Source organism: Miscanthus floridulus, chromosome 6, assembly GCF_019320115.1.
Source record: "Miscanthus floridulus cultivar M001 chromosome 6, ASM1932011v1, whole genome shotgun sequence".
NCBI lineage: Eukaryota > Viridiplantae > Streptophyta > Magnoliopsida > Poales > Poaceae > Miscanthus > Miscanthus floridulus.
The window spans coordinates 133142110-133166956 of record NC_089585.1 but is presented as its reverse complement, the minus strand read 5'-3'; the positions used below and the strand labels follow the sequence as shown (position 1 = coordinate 133166956).

At 42.7% G+C, this 24847-nt stretch overlaps 1 protein-coding gene and 1 pseudogene across 1 annotated transcript; one reads left to right on the top strand and one right to left on the bottom strand.

Moving 5' to 3' along the window:
- The first annotated feature begins 9622 nt into the window (after positions 1-9622).
- Positions 9623-10739, top strand: LOC136461274 (protein ALP1-like; annotated as a pseudogene).
- Positions 10740-12901: 2162 nt separating this feature from the next.
- Positions 12902-15859, bottom strand: LOC136459695 (uncharacterized). Its single transcript, XM_066459537.1, has 2 exons — positions 15440-15859; positions 12902-14617 (listed from the first exon to the last, which is right to left on the bottom strand). The coding sequence occupies exons 1-2, from the start codon at positions 15712-15714 to the stop codon at positions 13255-13257; spliced, it is 1638 nt and encodes a 545-aa protein (XP_066315634.1). The 5' UTR covers positions 15715-15859; the 3' UTR covers positions 12902-13254.
- Between the last annotated feature and the right edge of the window lie 8988 nt (positions 15860-24847).

Genomic DNA, 24847 nt, shown 5'->3' with positions numbered 1-24847 from the left:
TTGCACTCTTTCTTCACGGCCTCCAAGTTCTTCATGGCCTCCGAATTCTTTGAGGCCTCCTGGATAGTGGCATCCCTCTACTTCTTGGCCTCAACAATCCGGGCACGAAGACCTTATTCCTCCTTCTGATGCGTTTGACGCTCAGCCTCCATCTCGGCATGGCAGAGATCCAGCTCTACCTTCAGGGCGCTCAACTCAGAAGACAACTTCTTCTCGGTTTCCGACGAGAAGAAGAAGCCGGTATGGTCCCGAGAGAAGGACTGAACAAAAAGGAAAGACAGAAAGAAGGCATAAGAACAAGAGAAAGATGGACATCCAAAAGAAAGAACTTTAGAAAACTTACTTGGAGTTTTTCTCCAAAAGAAGTCGCAAAGGTCGCGAACTCTCCCCAAGAAGCGGTCAACTCTGACAACCGATGAGTGGCATCAAATTGATGAACCACATCTTTAGTAGAAAGAGGAGCGGAGGGAGAAGACGGCCGATGCAGAGAAGCCAAGATCAGGGACACATCATGGGAAGTCCCAGCTACCTCCCTAGATGAATCCACCGCAATGGCCACGGTCACCTCCGGGGCAACCAAGACAGCAGCAGCATCGTCACCGAAAGGCCTTGTCACCCCTGCAACCACTTCACCGATAGTGCGCTGCGAGTCCTGAGGCTCAGTACTCGGTAGCACAACAGAGGGCTGGCAAGAAGTCGACGGAGAGACGAGAGAAGACGAAGGCCTAAAAGTTGAAAAAGAAACTCCCAATGAGAATAAGAAAAAAGAAGAACAGAAGCAAAGAGACAAAACCAGAATCCACTCACCCAGCTATCTTCTTCTTCGCAAAACAAAAAGAAGACCTCGCAGGGGGAACCATAGCAGCAAAGACGTCCCCGCCACTCGGCGACAGGAGCGGCGTAGCCGGTACCGGAGCCCCGGAAGAACTCGGTACCAGAGCTACGGAAGAACTCGACACCAGAGCTATAGAAGAACCCGGTGCAGGAGCCTCAGAAGAACTCATACCCGACGACTGGTTACTACAAAAAGGTCAAGACCAAAGTCAAAACAAAGAGGAGGAATTCAGCAGCAAGAAAATAAGAAAGCAACTCACCACCGCATGATAAGGGGTGCATCATCGTCCTCTTCTCCCTCAGTCTCGACCAAGGCCACCAAGGCACCAGCTGAAAAAAGAACAAAAGTACTCGGTTCAAGATAAAAACAAGAAGACAAAGGGACATAGTGTATTAATATGCTCACCTAAGAGCATGCTAGCTACAACTGGAGTACCTGGACGAGTACTTGGCTGGCGAGACTTCTTGGAAGCAGGTAAACCAGATGAAGAACCATCCGCTCGCCCCCTCTTCGAGACACTATGAGGACCTCGAGGGACTGGACGAGGAAGGGAATAGTACTCGAAGACGAGTATATTCGGAAGAATATACCAACACAGTACAACCTGTGAACAAAAGGCATTTACACTCAACCACCACCATACAACTACATCTGACAACAACAGACTACCAGAGAATACGCCAAGATCCTACATCCGAGTTCTTCCTGAACAAAACAACTCAGATATATGCTCGGGGGCTGCAAATGGAAAGATATACAGTTCTTTCAAACAACTCAGATTCAAGACACTCCAACTTTTTGTTCCAAATAGCAAGAGGCTCGGGGGCTACACTCAGTGAGTGCACTTTTTCCTTCAAAAAAGCGCACGTCACTCAGAACACTTCTTCAAGACAGACGACTTCAAGGCCACAAGATAAAAAGAACCCGGACAAAGCTATATCCGAGCTCTTTTCGATAAAAAGAACCCGGACATAGCTAAATCAGAGCTCTTTTCAACAAAGAAACCGGGTATATGCTCGGGAGCCTTTCAACAAAGAATCAGGGAGATTTCAAGGAAAGAGCCTCAAGCTCCTTGTGCCAAACAGCAAGAGGTTCGGGGGCTACATCCAAATGGGGGTACCTTTTTCTTCAAAAAGGTACACACCACACGAAGATCTCATGAAGCGTTGCACGGTTTCGCTCAAGAAAGCACTCGGACGACGCTTGTTCCTGCTCGACAAGACTTGAAGGAATAAGACAAGGCTTCTAGAACTCAACCATGAAGTGCTCGGAGGCTTGTCGGTACAGGACCCACGGGATACCTCGCAAGGAAGGGAGAAGAACTAGCCTAACTAGGATTCTTCCCCTGTAATCTTAGTAGTAGTATTATTCTGTAATCCTACTAGGAACTCTCATTGTAAACCAACTAGGACTCTGGCCTCCTGACTATATAAAGGAGGGCAGGGCTCCTTGGATCGAGAAGGGAGAGAACAACGATTGTACAACACAACACTTTATAACCAATCCAACGCAAAGGCTAACGCTGACTGAACGTAGGGCTATTACTCGATCAATGATCAAGGGCCCGAACCAGGATAAATCGACTGTCTCTTGTGTTAACCGTCGAGTTCCGCATACGCTGAAGCCCGAACATACTGCCCCGGGGACCCCCGTGGTAGGCTATCGGTGGTCAAACATCGACAAAGGTTTTCTCTCAACAAAGAGGGATTAGGCTATACCCCCAAGAAAGGCAAGGCGGCCTTTGTCACTCCCAAAGCTAGCTTTGTGAAGGGCAATGGTCAGTTTTGCAATAGATGCAAGCAAGTTGGGCATATAGAGCAAAATTGCAAGACTAACAAGAACAAGCTACCTAATGTATCCTCAATCAAATTTGATTCTTGTTACATGCTTTATAAGGGTGCCAATGGTGTGAAGGCTAAGTTCATTGGTACACCAATTGTGGGCCCAAAGAAGAAGGCCATTTGGGTACCAAAGACCTTGGTGACTAACCTACAAGGACCCAAGTAAGTTTGGGTACCTAAAAAGAATTAATCTTCTTTTATAGGTAAATTATAAAGTCGGAGGAAGGCATTGGGTGCTTGATAGTGGGTGCACACAACACATGACCGGTGATCCAAGAATGTTCAATTCAATCAATAAAAGCAAGAGCAATGGGATTGATAGTATCACATTTGGTGACAATGGCAAAGGCAAGGTCAAAGGGCTTGGTAAGATTGCAATATCCAATGATTTGAGCATTTCCAATGTGCTACTAGTAGAGAGCTTGAACTTCAACCTATTGTCTGTAGCTCAATTGTGTGATCTTGGTTTCAAGTGCATATTTGGTGTGGATGATGTAGAGATCATAAGTGTAGATGACTCTAACTTGATATTCAAAGGATTTAGATATGAGAATCTATACTTAGTTGATTTCAATGCTAGAGAAGCTCAATTGTCAACATGTTTGATCACTAAGTCTAGCATGGGTTAGTTATGGCATAGAAGGCTTGGTCATGTCGGAATGAAACAATTGAACAAGTTGATTAAGCATGACTTAGTTAGAGGCTTGAAAGATGTCACATTTGAGAAGGATAAGCTATGTAGTGCATGTCAAGCCGGAAAACAAGTTGGTAACACACATCCTAAAAAGAGCATGATGAGCACATCTAAGGCATTTGAGTTGATGCATATGGACTTGTTTGGACCAACCATATACACTAGCATTGGTGGAAACAAATATGGTTTTGTGATTGTGGATGATTTCACTAGATATACATGGGTCTTCTTTCTTGGTGACAAGAGTGATGTGTTTGCAACATTTAAATCATTTGTCAAGGGCATTCACAATGAGTTTGAAACTACCATCAAGAAAGTTAGAAGTGACAATGGTAGTGAATTCAAGAACACTAGAATTGATGAGTTGTGTGATGAATTTGGAATTAGACATCAATTCTCGGCCAAGTATACTCCTCAATCAAATGGACTAGTTGAAAGAAAGAATAGAACCTTGATTGATATGGCAAGATCAATGTTGAGTGAGTACAATGTGAGTCATTCATTTTGGGCCGAAGCAATCAACACGGCTTGCTATTATAGCAACCGACTTTATTGTCATCCCATGATAGAGAAGACACCTTATGAGCTATTGAATGGGAGAAAGCCCAACATAGCATACTTTCGGGTTTTTGGATGTAAATGCTATATATTGAAGAAAGGTACTAGATTGAGCAAGTTTAAAAAGAAATGTGATGAAGGTTTCTTGCTTGGTTACTCCACTACTAGCAAAGCTTATAGAGTTTGGAATTTGGCTAGTGGTACTCTTGAGGAGGTTCATGATGTGGAGTTTGATGAAACAAATGGTTCCCAAGAGGAAGATGAGAATCTAGATGATGTAAGAGGCACTCAATTGGTCAATGCAATGAAGAACATGGACATTAGTGATATAAGGCCTAGAGAGGTGATAGATGTTGAAGATGACAAGAATCAAGTACTCTCTAACTCAAATGTGCAAGCTAGTGGTTCTCATGATCAAATCCAAGCAAGCACTAGTAATGGCAATGTGCAAGATCAACAAATGGCTAGTTCATCATCTCAACCAAATGATCAATCAAATGCTAGCAATCAAGTGCAAGTGCTTTAACCAACTAATGTTGCAAGAGATCATCCATTGGACACTATCATTGGTGATATTTCAAGAGGTGTGCAAACAAGATCAAGATTGGCTTCATTTTGTGAGCATTTCTCATTTGTGTCATCCATTGAACCTAAAAAGATAGATGAAGCTTTGAGGGATGTTGATTGGATCAATGCTATGCATGAAGAGCTAAACAACTTCACAAGAAACCATGTATGGGATTTAGTTGGGAGGCCTAAGGATCATAATGTGATTGGAACTAAGTGGGTCTTTTGGAACAAGCAAGATCAAAATGAGATAGTAATAAGAAACAAAGCAAGATTAGTGGCTCAAGGTTACACTCAAGTTGAAGGTCTTGACTTTGGAGAAACATATGCCCCGGTTGCAAGATTGGAAGCAATTAGGATCTTGCTAGCTTATGCTTGTGCCAACAACATCAAGTTGTACCAAATGGATGTGAAAAGTGCATTTCTCAATGGGTACATCAATGAGCTTGTGTATGTTGAGCAACCTCCTGGTTTTGAAGATGAGAAGAAACCCAACCATGTCTACAAGTTGAGAAAGGCTTTGTATGGATTGAAGCAAGCACCTAGAGCATGGTATGAGAGATTAAGGGGTTTCCTACTCTCTAAGGGATTCAAGATAGGAAAGGTTGACACCACTCTCTTCACCAAGAAGCTTGGAAATGACTTATTTATAATGCAAATCTATGTTGATGATATCATCTTTGGATCAACAAATCAAGAATTTTGTGAGGAGTTTGGCAAGATGATGGCAAGTGAGTTTGAGATGTCTATGATTGGAGAGCTTAGTTACTTTCTTGGTCTTCAAATTAAGCAAATGAAGAATGGCACATTTGTGAGTCAAGGCAAGTATATCAAGGACATGCTCAAGAAGTTTGAAATGGATGAGAGTAAAGCTATTAGTACACCAATGGGGACAAGTGGAAGCTTGGATAGTGATGCTAGTGGCAACATGGTGGATCAAAAGATGTATCGGTCTATGATTGGAAGTCTACTCTATGTGACCGCATCAAGGCCGGATGTGATGTTTAGTGTATGCATGTGTGCTAGATTTCAAGCCTCACCAAGAGAAAGTCACTTGAAGGCAACTAAGAGAATATTGAGGTACTTGAAGCATACACAACATGTTGGATTATGGTATCCCAAAGGAGCAAGATTTGAGTTGATTGGATATTCAGATTCCGATTATGCGGGATGCAAAGTAGAGAGAAAGAGCACATCGGGCATATGTCAACTATTGGGAAGATCACTTGTGTCTTGGTCATCAAAGAAGCAAAATAGAGTAGCACTTACAACCGCTGAAGCGGAGTACATTTTGGCCGGTAGTTGTTGTGCTCAATTACTTTGGATGAAGGCTACCTTGAGTGACTTTGGAATCAAGTTCAAGCAAGTGCCATTGCTATGTGACAATGAAAGTGCCGTGAAGCTCACCAATAACCCGGTTCAACACTCAAGAATAAAGCATATAGATGTCCGTCATCACTTTATAAGAGATCACCAACAAAAAGGGGACATTTGCATAGAGAGTGTGGGCACCGATGATCAACTTGCTGACATACTCACCAAGCCACTTGATGAGAAGAGGTTTTGCAAGCTAAGGAATGAATTGAACATACTTGACTTCTTCAATATGTGTTGATGCACCCCCACTATATGACATGCCTCTCCTTTGAGCCAAGCAAGGTAAAGTTGATTGACATGTCATTCATCCATTGCTAAGGACTTGTTTAGTGCATCTAGTCATTCCTATCATGTCCTAGGCTCATTCATGAAAATCAAATGAATTTGATGCTTGTATGGTACCACTATTGCTTGTATGTTTGAAATGATCTAGTAGTAGCATATGACATGTTTGTGGGCTTGTAAACCTAGTGTTTAATTTAGAAAATCAGCTATAAGTGTTTAACTCAACATGGTACAAGATAACCCTTATTTGGAGGTGTGAAGAAGCTTGTCCTTGGATCAAACCGAGTTAAATATCTTTTGCAAGTAATCTAGATTGAACCAAATTGGGAAAATGATCCTCATTTCACATGGTTTCACTCCAACCTATCTATAATTTGAGCTCACCTTTTATGCTAATTGTTGACAAAGGGGGAGAGAAACAAAGATATGAGTGATAGGGGAGAGATCTGATAAAGGAAAGGGATCAATTAAAATTTTGAGCACACAAGTAGGGGGAGCAAGCTCATAAACTTGTATGATGCATTTGAATGAACATTTCATACATTTGCTTGCATGGTATAAGTTCTTAATTTCAATATGCATGCTTGTGTGGTGTATGCTAGTTATAGGTTTAAATGATGAAATAAAAAACTAGCATGCTTAGGCTAAAGTAACTAGACTTATGTTCATTCTATGGAAACTAGACCCTTGCATGTAATTTTGATCTCATGGGGTATTCTAGTTTTTGTGTATGTCTAGTCACTAATGATGCTAAGGATGGTATATTGGTGCACTCCGATTGGTATCATGCTTCAAAGGTCCATCTCTTATACCTTAGCATCATTTGGTAGAAATTGACTCCTATATTTTCTATCTAAGCATATGTGCAAGCTACAATCCAAACTCTTAGCACATATGTAGGGGGAGCAATTTACTACCATTTGGAGTTCATGAAACTTGTCCATATTCTTTTACACATGGAGATATGCTTGGGCAAGCAACGTGAATTCAATTGAATCTCAATTCATATCTTTGTGAAAGGGTTGTCATCAATTACCAAAAAGGGGGAGATTGAAAGCTCTAGTTTGGTTTTGGTTAATTGATGAAACCCTAAGTGCTAACCTAGTTTATCAAAGTGATTATGAGATAGGTAGCACTACTCCAAGTGATGAAGCAATGACGAAGATCATGACAATGGTGATGGCATGGTGATGATCAAATGCTTAAACTTGGAAAAGAAGAAAGAGAAAAACAAAAGGCTCAAGGCAAAGGTAAAATTGTAGGAGCCATTTTGTTTCGGTGATCAAGACACTTAGCGAGTGTGATCACATTTAGGATAGATAGTCATACTATTAAGAGGAGTGAAACTCGTATCGAAATGCGGTTATCAAAGTGCCACTAGATGCTCTAATTCATTGCATATGCATTTAGGATCTAGTGGAGTACTAACACCCTTGAAAATGTTTGTGAAAATATGCTAACACATGTGCACAAGGTGATACACTTGGTGGTTGGCACATTTGAGCAAGGGTGTAGAAGATAGAGTCGAAGAGGAGTTAGTCGCGCTGGTTACAGAGTGACCGGACGCGTCCGGTATGGTGACCGGACACGTCCGGTATTTTGGCGACAGACTCAGCGACCGGACGCGTCCGGTCGCCACACCGGACGCGTCCGGTGTGAATCAGAAACATCAGTATACGGAGGACAGCCGATCGGACACTGGCAGCGTCCGGTCCGGTATCACCGAACGCATCCGGTCGAGCAAGGAGGCTTACTGGACTCGATCGGACGCAGCGGCTGAGCGTCCGGTCATTTGTGTTTTAGCGTCCTGTGTGAGCATTCGGTCATCGACAAAATGAGCAGCAACGGCTAGGCTGGTTTGAACAGGACACGTGGCGGTCTGGGAGCTACCGGACATGTCCGGTATGCCGACCGGACGTGTCCGGTATTCACGACCGGAGCATCCGGTGCTGCGTCCGGTGCAGTGTTACCGGAGCATCCGGTCGACGCACAGTTAGCCCGTTTTTTGAGCCAACGGCTCTATTTGATGGGGGCTTCTATTTAAAGCCCCATGGCCGGCTCAAGCAACAACTCTTGTACATTTTCATTGACATAGCAACCTTGTGAGCTTAGCCAAAGCCCTCCCACTCATCTCCATCATTGATCCATCATCATTGTGAGATTGGGAGAGAATGCAAGTGCATTGCTTGAGTGATTGCATCTAGTGGCACTTGGTATTCGTGTTGCGCTGCGGATTTCGCTTGTTTCTCTTGGTGGTTGCCACCACCTAGACGGTTGGAGCAGCGGTGGAGGATTGGCACGAGTTGGTGATTGTTCGTGGCCATCTCCAGTGATTGTAAGGGGAGTTGTACCTTCCCCAGCGGAGTGCCGAAAGGTAACTCTAGTAAATTGCTTGTGTCATTGAGTTACCTCACTTGTGGATCGGTTCTTGCGGTGTCCTATCGTGTGGACGAGGTTTGTGAAACACCTCTTAGCCGCCGAACCACCAAGTGTTGGTCGACACAACGGGGACGTAGCGTGTTGGCAAGCACGTGAACCTCGGGAGAAAATCGATTGTCTCTTGTCTTTGGCATTATCCTGGTGATTGGCTATATATTCATCTTGTGATTGGTTCATCCCCTACACGGCGGTATAATCACCCTACTCACTTTTTTACATTCTTGCAAACTAGTTGATACAAGCTCTTTAGTGTAATTAGAATTGAGAGCTTGCTTTATTATTTACATTCATCTAGTTGAGCTCTTTAGAGTAGCAAGATTGAGAGCTCTTAGTGAGTAGTTACATAGCAAGTTTGTGTGCCTAAGTAATCATTGCAACTAGAATTGTTGGATAGGTGGCTTACAACCCTTGTAGAGCTAGAGCAAGTTTGCATTACGCTATTTGTCATACTAATCAAATTGCTCTAGTTGATTTGTAGATTTTTAAATAGGCTATTCACCCACCTCTAGCCATATTAGGACCTTTCAGAGAGATGTTCATGACTTTGCGGACTCACGAGGATAGGTTTGATTGGTTGAGGAGGAAACATGAGTGGATGACTAGAAATGATGTACCCAAGTAGAGCATAGCGTTCCATTTATGTTGCATGACCATGTATCCTTCTATTTAGATTTTAGACTAAATTACGATGTTTTATTTGTTTCGTACAATTGTAATGATTTGAGTAATAAGACCATGTTTTATTTGTGCATGTTTCGGCTTATATTCATTAGTGTCCTTTTTATTTGTGTGTACAGATCTGGTTCTTCTGATTCTGACATGGATGACAGTGGTTCTGATGATTATGAGTGGATTTCAAAAGCTATAGTATTGTTGCGTTCCAATCAAAATAATCTATTTGCTAGCGCCCTTGTTGCTTCCATGTACTACATGACTTATGTTGACAAAAATGAAGCTAGAACTCCCGCACAGTCTGGATTTGCATGGACTATGGAGATGCTGAACACTCCAGGTGCCAGCAAAAAAATGTTCAGAATGAGTGCAACATTGTTCTATCAGCTGCATGACTTGTTAGTGAGTACATATGGTCTCCAATCATCTCTTCACATGAATTCCATAGAATCACTTGCTATGTTTCTTGTAGTTTGTGGGCATGGTATGTCCAATAGTGTTCTACATGGTATATTCAAGCATTCTGGAGAGACAATTAGTCGAAAATTTGAGGATGTGTTGGTTTGTTTGGTGTCCATGTGTGAGCACTACATCAGGCCGATCGATCCTAATTTCTCAACCACTCACTCTAGGATCAGTAATGATCGAAGGATGATGCCACATTTTAAAGATTGCATTGGAGCACTAGATGGTACTCACATCTCAGCAACACCTCCTCCGAATGACCATATTAGATACATTGGTCGAAGTGGCAAACCGACACAAAATGTTCTTGCTATTGTTGATTTTGACATGCGGTTCACATATGCATCTATTGGGTAGCCAGGGTCGATGCATGACACTAATGTGCTATTTCATGCACTTAAGAATGATCATGACAAATTTCCACACCCTCCCAAAGGTATGCATGGATGGATCTTATTTTTCATACTGTTTTCAAATTATTTTACATGCACCTTGTAATATCTTCAAATTTCCACATTTGTACTCAGGGAAATATTATCATGTTGATGCCGGATACCCAAATAGACCTGGATACTTAGCACCATATAAGGGTCAAAGGTATCATGTGCCAGAATGGAGGAGGGGTCCTGCTCCAAGTGGTGAGCAAGAATTGTTTAACAATTTGCATTTAAGTATTCGAAATGTGGTGGAGCGCTCATTTGGTGTGTGGAAAATGAAGTGGAGAATCCTTCTCAAAATGCCGAGTTACCCAATAGAGAAGCAAAAGATGATTGTTGCTGCAACCATGTGTCTATATAGCTTCATTCGTGAGAACAATGCGCAAGACAAACATTTTAGTAAATGCGACCGTAATCCTGATTACGTGCCCACTATACCTTCACGCTATAGCAAGCATGTTCCTACTAGAAATATTGGTGATACATCAACTTCAGAATCTAGTGACCGGAACATGGATAAATTTCGAGATGATCTTGCAAGGGCAATCTACGTATCTAGATCTACATGAGCATGTGTTTGGTTGTACCAAAGAATTGTGGTGTACATATGTGTACTTTTGTTAACATGCCTGTAATAATTGGGCCATGACTTTGCAATATAAACAAACCACTAATTATTTATTGCTTGTCAATAATTTGTATTTTTTTTTATTTTGAAAACACCGAAATATAAATACATCTGCAAGCATATAACAGACACGAGGAACTGTTCAGCCAGGGGTATTTTGGACATTGTCTCTATCTTAGCCATTCATATCAGCCAAACAATTTCTCAAAACAGCTCCAGCTCCATTAGAGAATCTACTCCATCCTAACATCCAGAGCAGAGTTATTTTTTGGAGGAGCCGTAGCCCTACGTAACTGCCCGTACTTTCGACCTGCGGAGAATGATTAAGCGTGCTATGTTCCCTGTGGGACAGAGTGGCTGTAGCATCGACTCCATGTGCACGGAGAATCAACAGAACCTGGAGACAGACACTCGACAGGAGACCGTGTCGATGCATGCGTAGTTGGATTCATTGCTCAGGTTTGACTCCGGATGTCTCGTGCTTGATGTGTTTTCGTTCTTCGCCCGTGTTTAGTTCCACCAAATTCTCAACTTTGACACTATATAAAAAAAAGATTCTCCATCATATCAAACTTACGGTACATGCATGAAGTACTAAATGTTGACGAAATCAAAAACTAATTGCACAGTTTAGTTGTACCTTGCGAGACGAACGTTTTGAGCCTAATTAATCAACGATCGGACAATTATTACCAAATAAAAACAAAGCGTCGCTGTAGCTACAGTGAATCTGCCGCAGCCGAATCGGCCCAACTAAACATGGCCTTTATACAGGCTGCCTGCCTACAAAGCGACAACTGACAAGGGACATGGTTCAGGTTCATGAACGAAGCCTCTGATTCGATCCACCGCAAGTCCGCGAGGAGGTTATATCCTCGTTTGCGCCAAAAGCCTTCTTCGGCCCGCCCAAATGCTGAGATTTCTTTCCTATTTTCTGAGTTTTTTCGGCATCAAATATGGAGTGCGGAAATTTTATAGGAATAGTACATAAATTTTTAGTAATCAGTTTACTTTTTTATAGCAAAGATATAAGCAACAGGAAAGTGGGACACAAGAATTTTCACAGGGATCGTACACTAATTTTAAAGGAACCAGTTTATTTTTATAGAAAAAGCGCTTGAAACATCGAGACGTCATACTGGGATTTCAGCCCCGAATTTGGCAGGGAAAGTTTCAGCTGCGCAAATCCTGTAGATCATGCAATAGACCACTAGTCACTACTCTACTCAAAGCAGAGGCGTTGCAAAACCGATGGTACAGTGCAGGTGCCTGATCATGACAGAATCCCAAATTTCTTCAACCAGAAAAATTTGGGAGAACACTGATGAATTTCCGCCAAAATGACCGAAATGCTACGTGTACAAGAAATGTTGATCTTTGTTAAGAAGCCCAGAGTAGGCGGAGCCGTTTTGGACGGCAAAGCCACGGAAACGTGGCTTCTCCCAGCTTGTCACAAACTTGGCACAAATTATAATAAAACTGCCATTCAAGACGCAAACGTTTCTAAAAAACAGCTTTAGCTCCACAAGAGAGCCATCGCTGGAGCCTTATATATTGAGATAAGAGGAGCTAGAGCATTACCAAATTGGCCCTTCCTCAGGTACTGAACTACATACACTACAGGAAAGGACCACAATGAACTCTGCCACATCATTAAGCATAAAGCTATTTACATTGCTATATTGTCTGACACGCAGCCAACACTGTTGCAGTATCTGCTTCAAGTGGTAAAGTGAAAAAGAAAAAACTCACTTGGTAGCCAACTCTCAACCTATTTCCTGGTCTAATTCAGGATGGCACACATGGTACATAAGACCGCAGCGCAGTAGCAAACAAAATGATTACAGTCACCATGCCTATGGATGAATAGAAAAATACCAAAAAAAACATATTAAAAATGTTTAGTTGAAAATTGTAAGCTGAACACTAGAGTCTGTAGCAGTTCTTATCCAATCTACACACCAAGATAACAGCCCTTGTCACAACAACAACAACAACAACAACATAGCCTTTCAGTCCCAAGCAAGTTGAGGTAGGCTAAAAAGGACGTACCCAGTGCAGAGAGCTCATTGGGTACGCCCTTTTTAGCCTACCCAACTTGCTTGGGACTGAAAGGCTATATTGTTGTTGTTGTTGTTGTTGTTGTGACAAGGGCTGTTATCTTGGTGTGTAGATTGGATAACAGGCCTTGTCGCAGCTCACAAATGCTGCCTTCAACACATTTCATTTGTAACCTTTTGTGATGATTTTTGCTTTTCTTTTCCTTTTTGTTTCTCTTTATTTATCCATGCCATTCTGCACACAGGATCCCAGAGAGAGAAGTAGAGTACTGAGGGAAGAGAGCATCGACTTACAGGTAAGTTTTGAGTAGGAAACATAGGAGCAGTAGGTTTTCACCGAGTAGGCATTTGCTTTCTCCATTGTTTCCACCACAAAACTAGATACAGATAGAACCATCAAAACATCCATTTTGGAGAAGACTGGACAGTGCTCCTTCGAGGCTTTGTGGGCTGCTGCTGTTCCATGGAGTTCCTCTTCTTCATGGCTGAGGAGACTGTTGGGCTTAAGTAGTCATGACTCCTCTGCGGCAGAGCCGTGTTCTGAGAGTGTGTCTTCCGCACAGGGATCAGTGTATGCTGCTTTCGCAAGGTTCCATTCTGCATTGATGAGGTCCTTGGAGAGATCCACCTGCTGTAGGTGACACAACTCTGGCTCCTCCCCACATGTTTCTCCCTGGGGCTTGGAATGTTCCTGCTTTCCATAGTTTCAGCTGAGTACATTGTTTCCTCCTCGCTGCTGTACTGGTCTTGACCTCCATACTCCAGTATCTCAGCAGGTGACGAGCTCGACTGTCCCTCGCTGCTACAATCCATATGCCAAAGAGCTACTGGAGGGTCCCTACACTCAGCCTCACTATTACGGTGCCATATCAGCCCTGATGGGAAGCCATTGTCTTTCGACCTATTTTTTGGCTTGGACGTTTCAACATTGTTCTCATCAGAAAACATTTGCTTCAGAGGCAGTGGTAGAAAGATAGTCTTTGGAACCCTGGGTGGGAAGTCGATGTCCAAGAGTTGAATTGGTGCAGCAGCGTTCTTCTGATCCTGACAAGAACTTCGCCTTGGTGATTCATATATTTCTGGAGTCGCAATACCCTGCTCACTGCTTGTGCGCAGATCAACTATAGGATTTGCTTCATGTGAAATCCTTGCAGTGGCTGTGCTTCCTGATGCCTGCTGATGTTTAGGCTTTGAACAAACGGATGCATCATCATTATCATCGTCAGGCTTGAACACATGACGACGAGTGGACGAAGTGCTGCTGGACATCAGCCGAACAAGGGGTAACTTTGGCTTGCTAACCTCGTCCAAGCTGCCCTGCCAGTATTGATACAACCAATCGCAAACTACAGATATGGGAATCCCAAATTGCATTGGGTGATCCTTCTTGCATGAATGTGATGAGGATGAGGATGCCGAGGACGATCTTGCAGTGGGAGAAGAGGCCAGCTTCATTGGGTCACAGATCATGAAAGCTAGGTTCCCTTGGGCATCAAAACCAGCAGACCCAGGGCACCATGTTACCCCATCGGCTGAGAATTTTATGAGGTTGTCTGTGCCAATAACTACCTTCCCCTCACCAATCACCAGTTCTTTTTTCCCTGTATGTCCGAGCAGGTACACAGCACTTCCATGATCTAGGCTTGGTTTGCAGCTTGTTTTCAAATAGTGAGGTTGCTGACCCTGTTGGGTCGAGTCACCCTCTGTATAATCAAGACCAACTATTGTAAGATCAAGAATCGAGCTGGTGATGAAAAATCTGCACATAAAACAATCATTTCAGAGAGACCGTAACACTGGACTCAGAATCACCAAATATCAAGAAGGCTGAAGAATTCATCGAAGTAAAAAACAAAAACAATAATAGTATAATATAAATAGCAATCATAATGTGCTACTACTTTTCAGATAATTTTCTGACTGAGCAGCAAAGTTCATCTGAGATGACATAAAATGGGAAAATCAGGGCACTTTGAACTTTTACCCAGGATTGCTACTACTTTTTTCATCATGAACCACTTATTGCCTGTGGGTGTCATAACTCATAAAAGCCTTTGCAAGGGGGGAAAAAAACTTTAGACCAGTACTGCATTCAGGAAAAAAACAAGAAAGATGTACGCAACCTTCTCCAAACTACCAACGCCGATTCACACAACCAAAAGGCACCATTTACAGTGCCCAGCTTGTGAGCACCCGCTTGGGTTGTATTGTAACTCATGCCACCATCATTGCATCAACTATTGCTACTGCTAACTACCCAACAGAAACCCCACAATTGAGAAGCCATTCCCTTTCCTAATCAGCGACATTACGGCACATCATGAGCCCCAGCAACAGCTCGCCCACCACCACCGACAAATCCGACGAATGCGGAATGCCACCGCGTGGGGCCCCGCTCGGCAGCGACCGGTCATGCCTGCTCGGCCGCAGGCAGATCTCAGGCTAATCACACTGCAATCACTGTAAAAACCCCATAGCCAGAGCCCCCCACGCTCCCACGAACGCGCAAGCAGGAACAGGGGAAAAAAGAGCGCCGTGATCCGGACGGGAGCAGGAATGAGCATTGGTGTTGTTAAGTTACCTGTGCGGTTCGAGCCGCGCGACGAGGCGGCCGTGCCCGAGCAGCGCGTCGGCGTCCTCGGCGGCGGCCGCGGAGGGCAGGTTGCCGTGCGTGGTGAGCAGCAGGTTCCGGTGGATCAGGAGCCCGCTGCCGTGATGCCCCTGCGCACGGACCGCCGCCAGCGCGGAGGCCCTGGCGGAGAAGATCGCCGCCTTGACCCGCACCGACCGGCCCCCGTCGTCGCCGGCCCCGCCGGAGCAGAAGCACCACCCCGCGCCCTCCCTCCACACCCCCATTAGCCTCCTCCCTCCGAGCCGAGCGGCTAACTAGCTACCGTTACAGCGGCGGCAGCGCTGGTCGTCGCCGCATTCCTCCGCGGTGGAGTTGGTGCGGGTGGCCTCACTCCGACCGTGTCCGTCCGCCTCGGCACGGCGGCTTCCACTGGCCGTTCTGTTTCGTTTCTTCTCCATCGGGACTGAGGCCGGGTTCATATTAAAGCTGCTGACAGCACTGACACCTCCTGCGGCGGGGATCAGCCACTCCTCGTAAACAACCCAGACCCCCATGACGCGTGGGACCTCCGTAGTCGGGTCCCACGTGTAGGTGAGCGTATGATGTCAAGGTTGGCAGAGCGGAGGTGGCATTAGTGGGGCCTTAATTAGGGAGTGGCGCAGCGAGCTGTGGTTTCGTGGATCTGTACTATGATGAGGACCGAGGATGATTACGACCTGATCAAGATATATTTTTTGTTGATTATTTTACTTGGGTGCACGTGAATTGATTGAATTAGATAAATATATAATGTTGTTTGCTATGAAATAATTGAATGGATAATTGATTAGTAGTCAAGTTTGGATTGATTTGTATTGGATAAGTTCATAAGATGACATTTAGTAAGTGGTTTGAATGGATATATGTCTTATGAAAGTATTCAAGTTACTATCAAGTTTGATTCATATTTGATGAAGTATAGCTCAATTGTTGAAATATATCCTATATTGCAAAATCTGAGCTAGCTGTGAACTTAGCCATGTTTGAGAAATCAAAACTTATTGGATTGGCATGAGAATTGGTGTACATGCTCTAGACTTATGGTATAAGATGCTGTAAAATTTTCATGAGAATTGGATAAGAAGTGCTTCAGTTTTGGAGTGGATCTTGTCAGCTATAGTGCAGCTGTTTTCAGCATGTAGCAGTGGTGGAAGAATCGATATATGGCAGCAATCTAGAAGTCAAATGAAGCTCAAATTTTTACAGCTGCTATATAACTTAGTAAAGAACATCTCCACCAAATTTAGTTGTATTTGAATTTGTACTTTGGGAGATATGCTTATTTCTTTGAAGGGTACAAAATCTGTTAGAAAAAGTGACAAATGTCGGATTGATCTAGAGTCATTTTGATTGAAAGGTCCTCAAGTTGGAAACATGTTTATAAGTGGTTGAGGTACCTAAGTTTGGTTTTGAGATGATCTAGAAGCATGAAAAGCAAAGAGTACAATGCCATTTGATTGAGGAATGTACTTGGTACACATTCGGTACTAAAATTGGAAGATCAAGATCAAACTCATGATAAAGTTTAAGTTTAAGCTCAAGTGACTATTGAAAATCATTTGGAAGAAAGAAAAGGACTTAAAGAAGGAATCAAGGTTACTCATCAAGTCAAGTCCATCACTTGGATCAATCAATCAAGTTATCTCAAGTGAGTATCAAGAATGATTCTTGGAGAGAGGTCACTTCTCCCTAGTGTAGGGGCTTGTCGCCTATGTGTAGGTAAACCAAGTGTGGTACTTGGAAGGCTAACATAGAAGTGGTGATCCGAGGAACATTTGAGATGCTTAGTTGAAGCAATCAAAATGGTTGATCAAGAAAAGCAAGCAACACCCAAAAGAGAGCTAATCATGATATTTCAAGTGGTATTCTCAAATTGATGCTCTCATACAAGCAAAGATCAAAAGAAAAAGCAAGTCAACCACAACAAGAAAGTGCACTTAATCATAAGTGGTATTTATTTCATATGGGTGAAGAATGAAATTCAACATGGTATCTATTGGTCTTCACCAAGCTTATAATTGGACTTCACATTGCTATTGGAGTAATGAATTGGAATCTATGTGACTATCCTCTACTCCAACATAGCAAATGTATTATTGTAATGTGCATGATTATTTCATCCCTTACTAGTATGCAGTTAGTGCATATAGTACATGCTTCATAGGATCATGCATAACAAATGAAATATTTAAATTCATAGCCTACCACTATTGTTTGAATGATTACTTGATCTAGTGGTTAGTACATGAATTTGTTCATGAGCTAGTGAACCTAAGTACTTGACTTAATTTGGATTGCTAACAAGTGATAAGTACAATATTGGCAAGATAACCCTTGCAAGAGGTGTGAAGAAGCTTGTCATTGGTTCAAACCGGACTTGAAAGCTTAGGCAAATCAATTTAGTTCAAGTCAATCATAGAAGCTCATGATAGTGATAAGAGTACAAGCACAAGACAATAATGCAAATAGATATCTAGTTTGTTTGTTTTAAATGGTATCTAGACTCAAGTATTTTATCAAGATTTCATAAGTGATGTCTAGATCAACTCACAAGTGATATCCTATAAGTAGTACTCATAAAGATAGAAAATGTTTAAGAAATGGTCTTTATTGATAAATCAAATAAGTGGTTTCATACTAGAAGATTCTTTCAAATAGTATTCACTTCCTACAAGTGGTATCTATACATAGTATCAACTATGAAAGACGATGGTTCCACATGTGATCCTCAACTTTAAGTGATATCCCTCACCTACAAGAGCTCAAGTGTATCAAATGGATGACCCATGCTATCACATAGGGGGAGGTGTCCTACAAATTGATCACAAGATCAAAAATCTTATGTGTGGTATCTCAAGAAGCCCTACATAAGATACAAGTGGTACAAGTTACACGTGGTATTTACAAATGGTGTCATTCCAACAATCAAGTGATGTCCATAAAAAATGCAAGATTCAAGCCTCAACCATCTATCCCAAATGCATACCTTTGCATCAATGCGAAGCACACCTTTTATGAAAATTGATGATAAAGGGGGAGAGATTGTACAAAGATATGAAAGCTTGATTGAATAGAGGAGAGATTGTACAATGGGAGAGATGAGATATAAAAGAAATAGAGGTTAGACATGGACAAAGAGGGAGCAACATTGAAGAAAAGAGATATATCAAAATTCTTAGACAAGAGAAGCACACAAGTAGGGGGAGCAAGCTCATGAACTTTGATTGATTGCATTTGATATGTGCATATTCATGTGTTTGCTTGCATTGCATAAGTTTTCAAATTCAAATATGCATGCTTGTGTGGTGTATGCTAGTTGTAGAACTTGAATGATGATTTGATAACTAGCATGCATAGGATGATAGCTAGACACTTGGTATGCTTTTCAAGTAATGCTAGTACCTTGCTTTTAATGTTGATCTCACAAGATATCTAGTGTTTTTATTGCCAAGTAATACCTAGCTAACCATGGTGCTAAGGATGAACTTAAAGATGCAACTCCGATGGGTACACGCTTCAAAGGTTTATTCTATACACCTTATCCTCATTTTGTAGTATTTACTCTCCCATATTTTTAATCTATGCATATGTGCGAACTTTAAATCAAACATTCTAGCACATATGTAGGGGGAGCTAGTACTACTATTTCGGGTTTATGGTACTTGTCCAAAATCATTTTCACATAGTAAAATTGCTTGGGCAAGCAACATGAATTCAAAAGAGCTTAATTTCCATATCTTTGTAGAGTTGTCATCAATTACCAAAAAGGGGGAGATTGAAAGGTCCTTATTTGGTTTTGGTAATTGAGTGACAACTTAGGTGGACTAATTGTGTTTATGTGAGATACATAGGTGATTAGTCCACAGGTACATGTGTGTGAGCAACATATGCCATGAAGGTGAAAATAGCTTAGAGATGTTGCAAAGCTCACACATGTGATGATGAAGGAGCTTAAATGCACATGAGACATGACATTGAGTCATGTGATCAAGGTGGAGAAGATCAAGACAAGACTTGGCTTGATGGACCGGTTGCAAACGTGAAGGGCAAGTCGAAGGCTTTGGAGTGATGGACCACGTGGTGGTGAAGCTTGAGCAAGACTTGGCGCCGATGGACGATGGCAGCGGTGAAGAGCAAGTAAAGTCAAGATCGATGAACCAATACGATCATGTGATGATATGAAGTGGATCATATCATTGTTGATCATGTTGGTGCATATGTTGCATCAACATTAGAGAAGATGGAATGAAATGCGCAAGGCAAAGGTATAACCTAGAGTATTTCATTTCATCGGTCATAGGTGTGTAGAAAAGTTTGTGACCGGGTTTAGGATAGATGGTCGTACTATCAAGAGGAGCAAACTTGTTTGCATATCGGTCATCTAGTGCCACTCGAGTGATCTAACTTTGCATCGTTGCTAGGATCAAGTGGCGTGGCAAGTTGAGTGGCTAACATCCTTTGGAAAATGATTGTGAAAAGCTAACACATATACACATGGTGGTGTACACTTGGTGGTGTTGGCACATTTACAAAGGAGATGGGGTTGGAGTTGATGTGGATCAACTTGGTGAAGAAACTCCACCGGCGCCCTACACAGTCACTAGGTGCATCGGACGCTGGCACTGGAAGTGACTGGACGCTGGCAGGGCGTGTCCGATCAGGCTGACGCATGGTGACGTAGGAGCTAGAGTGTGACCGGACGCTGGGCTACGTTCGATCACGTGCGACCGGACGCGTTCGGTCAAGGTCGGTACCTTACTATAAACGACCGGACGCTGAGGCCCAGCGTCCGGTCAGTTGATGCTGTTGCGTCCGGTCAGAAGACGACCGTTGAGATCGGAAGAATACCGTTGAACGCAGGTGACACGTGGCTATCATCGGGCGACCGGACGCTGAGGTCCAGCGTCCGGTCAACACGACCGGAGCGTCCGGTCGACCCGACAGTTGTCCAGTGAAGGGGTAACGGCTAGTTTAGCCCTTGGGGCTATAAATAGAAGTGGCCTTCGGCCATGACTGGTGTTGAGCACCTTGGGGGACTTTGTGTCCATGCTTGAGAGTGCTTAGGAGCCCTCCATCTCACACATACTTGATAGTGATCATCCGAATGTGTGAGTGAGCGATTCTAGTGCGATTGCATCGTGAGGTTGCATCGAGTGGTACTAGGTGATCGAGTTGCAAGCCGGTGGTGCTTGTTACTCTTGGAGGTTGCCACCTCCTAGATGGCTTGGTGGTGGTCTCCGTCGTAGCCCGCAAGAAGCTTGTGCGGCGCTCCAGAGAAGAGCTTGTGAGGGGCATTGTGCTCGCCCCGCGGGAGTCGCGAAGAGCAACTTTAGTAAAGCGTGTCATTGAGCTACCCTCACTCAAGGGGTAGATTCTTGCGGCGCCCGACGTGCGGGCTTAGCGGGTGATGCTAATTAGCCACCGAACCACCAAGTGAGCGGTTGACACAACGGGGACTAGCATGTTGGCAAACACGTGAACCTCGGGAAAAAAATCATCGTGTCAACCTTGTTCTTCCCGTTGGTTTGCATCCCCATTACACAAGCTTGCGTTTACTTTCATATACATTAAGCTTGTGTTGTTGCTTTTGTAATTAGTTAGCTTGTGTAGCTTGCTAGTTACCTTCATGCTTGTGTAGCATAGAAGTAACTCCCTTGTGTGGCTAATTTGGTTTGTGTAACCTTATTAGTCACATTACTTAGTTTGTGTAGCTAAGTAATTGCGCTCTCTAATTTGGCAATGGTTGCCTTGTTATTGAGCATTGCTAGTGAGCTTAGTTGGCTTTGTGTTTTTGCTTACTAGCATATGTAGGAGCTCCCTTGTTGCTTAAAGTACTAGTGGCATAGGTTTGTGTGACCTTGCTTCTAGAATTAGTTAGGAGAGCTCTAGCTAGCCCAGCACCTTTATTGCTTGATTAGTATCTTTGAAAGGTGCTAGAGAACATAGATAGAGGGGTATAGTCTTGGCTAGACCGATAGTTATAATTCCGCACTTGTTTCGGTTAGCCGACACGATTAATTTTAGAAAAGACTATTCACCCCCCCTCTAGTCCGTCATCTCGACCTTACAGTTGTCGATCTGTCTTTTTGTGGATTGATGTCGCCGTGGATCTGTCTTTGCTTGCTGCCAACGACGGCGCGTCGGTGGCTAGCATGGCTTGCAGTCGTGCCAGGAGACAGGCGACGGCCTCCTATACCTGCTCTGCCGCCGACAGGTCGTGCTCCATTAGTCGCACCTTGTGCTTTGGGATGTCTGAAACAACGATAGTGCTTAACATGGAATAGGAACCTGTTATCTGTTGGCTGCATCCACCAATTACTGATTGGTTTGAACTCTTCTCCTTTTCCGCAACTCCAACCTAATTAGATGCAGCAGCAACAGACTGCATCTGCTTGCTGTTTTTGGTATGATAGATTGGTTGGTTGACTGTAAATCCCAATTGCTTGCCTGTTAATCCCTATTATAAAATACTTTCAGTTGCCAGACTACGGGCTTCATCGGCAGACACCTAATTGAACACTCATGCACAACTTATGCATCTACTTAACTGCATACTGCTTTGTGTTTTACTAGCAATTTCCATAGTTCCCTGTGATGGCCAACAACATTAGCTATTATTAGTTGTTTTATTTCGGTTGATTTAATTCTAGTAACTTGTTGTCTTCAGTTATCCTATGTATGTGTTGCTTCGGTAAATTCTTCTATCTAGGATTAGTTCTTATAACAGCAGCTAGCAACATGTTGTTTCAGTGCCTCAGTCCAGTTTGACAGCCTCTTTGTTGTCCTCTTCACTCTGCTTGACTGAATATTTTATCGAGTTTGCTAGTGTAGCCTTTTAAGAGGGTGTGCTATTAGCTCTGATTTTTCTATAGATAAGTGACTTGTTTGGAACAATTGTGTTCTTCTCTATTTTATATTCAGTAAAACAGCATATTGGAGAACATCTCATGTAGCAGTAGTGGTAGGATATAGAAGCTGCATCTTGACCATGAGGTATTTAGATCAGCTACAAGGTTCAGACTTTAGGTTTTCAAGTATCACTTTGAATCTTTTCTCGCTGCCATGTCTTCGAAGTGCCTGTTTGATTGTATACTCTTTTTTGAGTGATAGATATTCATATTTTTTAGAAAACACTAGTTGATTAAACTTTATTATTTTTTATTGTAGCCATGGATGTTGATGAGTTGCATTCTGATGCTGAATCTAAAAATGGTTAGAGTGATAATGAGTTTGATATGAACTCTGAAGAAGACAAGGACTCTGGTTCATTGAATATTGGTGAGGTAGTAAGTTTACTTGATTTTGTTTGTTTATGCACCTGTGTATTATAATATGACACATCGTGTTGCCTTTTTTAGGATGTAAATTCCTCAGATGATGATATTAATCCTGCTGTTGTTGTGAATGCTTTCAAGCATCTGAAAGGAGAATTTCTGGAGTATGTTTTGAAACTTGTTTGACTGCATGTTTCTGTATCTCTTTGTACTATTACCTTCACTTTGACATAGTTATTCTTGTCTAGGATTTTTTACTTTTGATCAAACCTTCTGTGGTCAATTAATATATAATGATCTCTAAACCATACTCCAGTATTTAGTTAGGCATGCCTACATGTTGGTGAAAATATACAAATCTTTGTGCTCAATTAATATATAATGATCTCTAATCCATCATCCATGGTTCATAGATTATATAGGATATGAAATTCAGTGTCTGAACTTCTGAATAATTAATAGTACTATTGCTGCAGCTGTTATGCTATGAAATACAACTTTGTCTCACTTTCTCCGTGACTTGTGCATCTGCTTAACTTAACATTTATCTGGCTGTTAAGTTACTCAAATCCGTCCATGCCACTATGTTTTTAGAACTAAGTAACTAATCAGTAGCAGCAACATGCATGGACTATTCTCTGTTACTTGTGCATAGCTATGTGCATAAGTTTTTTATAACTATTTGATTTTTTTTGCAGTTTGCTAAGTCTTTTGAGAAGAAAGGGAAATCACGACGATTTAGAGTTCAGAAGCGTACTTCAAAGGTAAATTCAATAGCATGTGCTTTTTGACACCATGTTTAGTTAATTCATGATTAGTTTCATAACTAGAAACCTTTTTCATCGCTTCCAGAATATTAGAAATGTTAAAGCCGCTGGCAAAGAGAAAATCAACGGTTGGTAACAATACATCAGGTATAGCAGGAAGCAAGTGAAATAACAGGTATTTTGGAGGCATAATATGAAAATTGGATGACCGTAAAAAAATTATCAGAGATCATGGATTTGGGATCTTGCTTGAGTATGATGGATGTTTAGTTCCTAGATTCTTTGTGCAATGGCTTGTTGATCAAGTCGATGTGAACTTGTGGTGATATAGTTGTTGGAGGCAAAATAATCCCTTTTTCTCGAGAATTAGTTCACCTTTTCTTAGGAATTCCAATCGGTGGTAAAGACATCAATCAGCAGCAAGACTCTGAGTCTGCAAAGCCCAGATTTCTTAAAAAATCAATGAAACTTCTATCCCCCTCATCAAAACCTTTGGCACCAAATTGGTACGTAGCAATTTGTATGATGATGACATTTTTCTTTGTTAATTGTGGTAAGCGTCTGAAGGGAATCGTGACGCCTAAGAGGGGGGTGAATTAGGCAACTTAAAAATTCTAACTTACAACTATGGCCTCTTTTTCCAACCTTAGCAAAACCTATGCAAAAGACAAACTATCTAAATGTGCAACTAGGATTTTACTAGTGTGTTGCTATCTCTACCGTAAAAGGGGTAATGCAATCAATATAAATGCGGAAGCTAAAGAGCAAGGTAGAGATGCAAACTCCCGTCGATGACTCTAGTATTTTTACCGAGGTATCGAGAAGCGCACAAGCTTCCCCTAGTCCTCGTTGGAGCCCCTCGCAAGGAATCCCTCGTAAGGACCAAGCTCCCAGTCAGGTAACTCCATGGATAGCCTCGGGCCTTCCCCACGCATATGTGGGTCTCCGACGTGCCTTCCGGCAAGCCTCTCCCGGATGCCCCCCACCGTCTTCACTATCAAGCTTCCGGCCGAAACGTCGTGGGCCTTGTTCCCTCTGGTACACGGTGGCGGCCACACCACAAACGCGGATGGTGTGATCTCGCAAGACTACAAGCCCCTCCAATGTACAACAATAGTGCGCGCAAGCACCGAGTGGTAAGAGGTATGCAAACCTCACTAAACAATAGGCCTAAACCTAGAGCAAGCGCATAAGCGGTGGTCTAATCAACCTAAGCACTTAGCAAAGCACCTACGCTAATCACCTAATAAAACACTAAGCACTATGCAAGTGGAGATCACTAAAATGGTGTATCAACACTGTCGACAAAATATGGTTGGCAGTCTACCTAGGGGTAT

Excerpts from the sequence above, each read along its gene's own strand:
- LOC136459695 (XM_066459537.1), bottom strand. The coding sequence starts at position 15,714 with ATGGGGGTGTGGAGGGAGGGCGCGGGGTGGTGCTTCTGCTCCGGCGGG. Across the intron at positions 14,618-15,439 it reads GCGCGGCTCGAACCGCACAG|ATTTTTCATCACCAGCTCGA; the intron begins GTAACTTAACAA and ends TTTTATGTGCAG.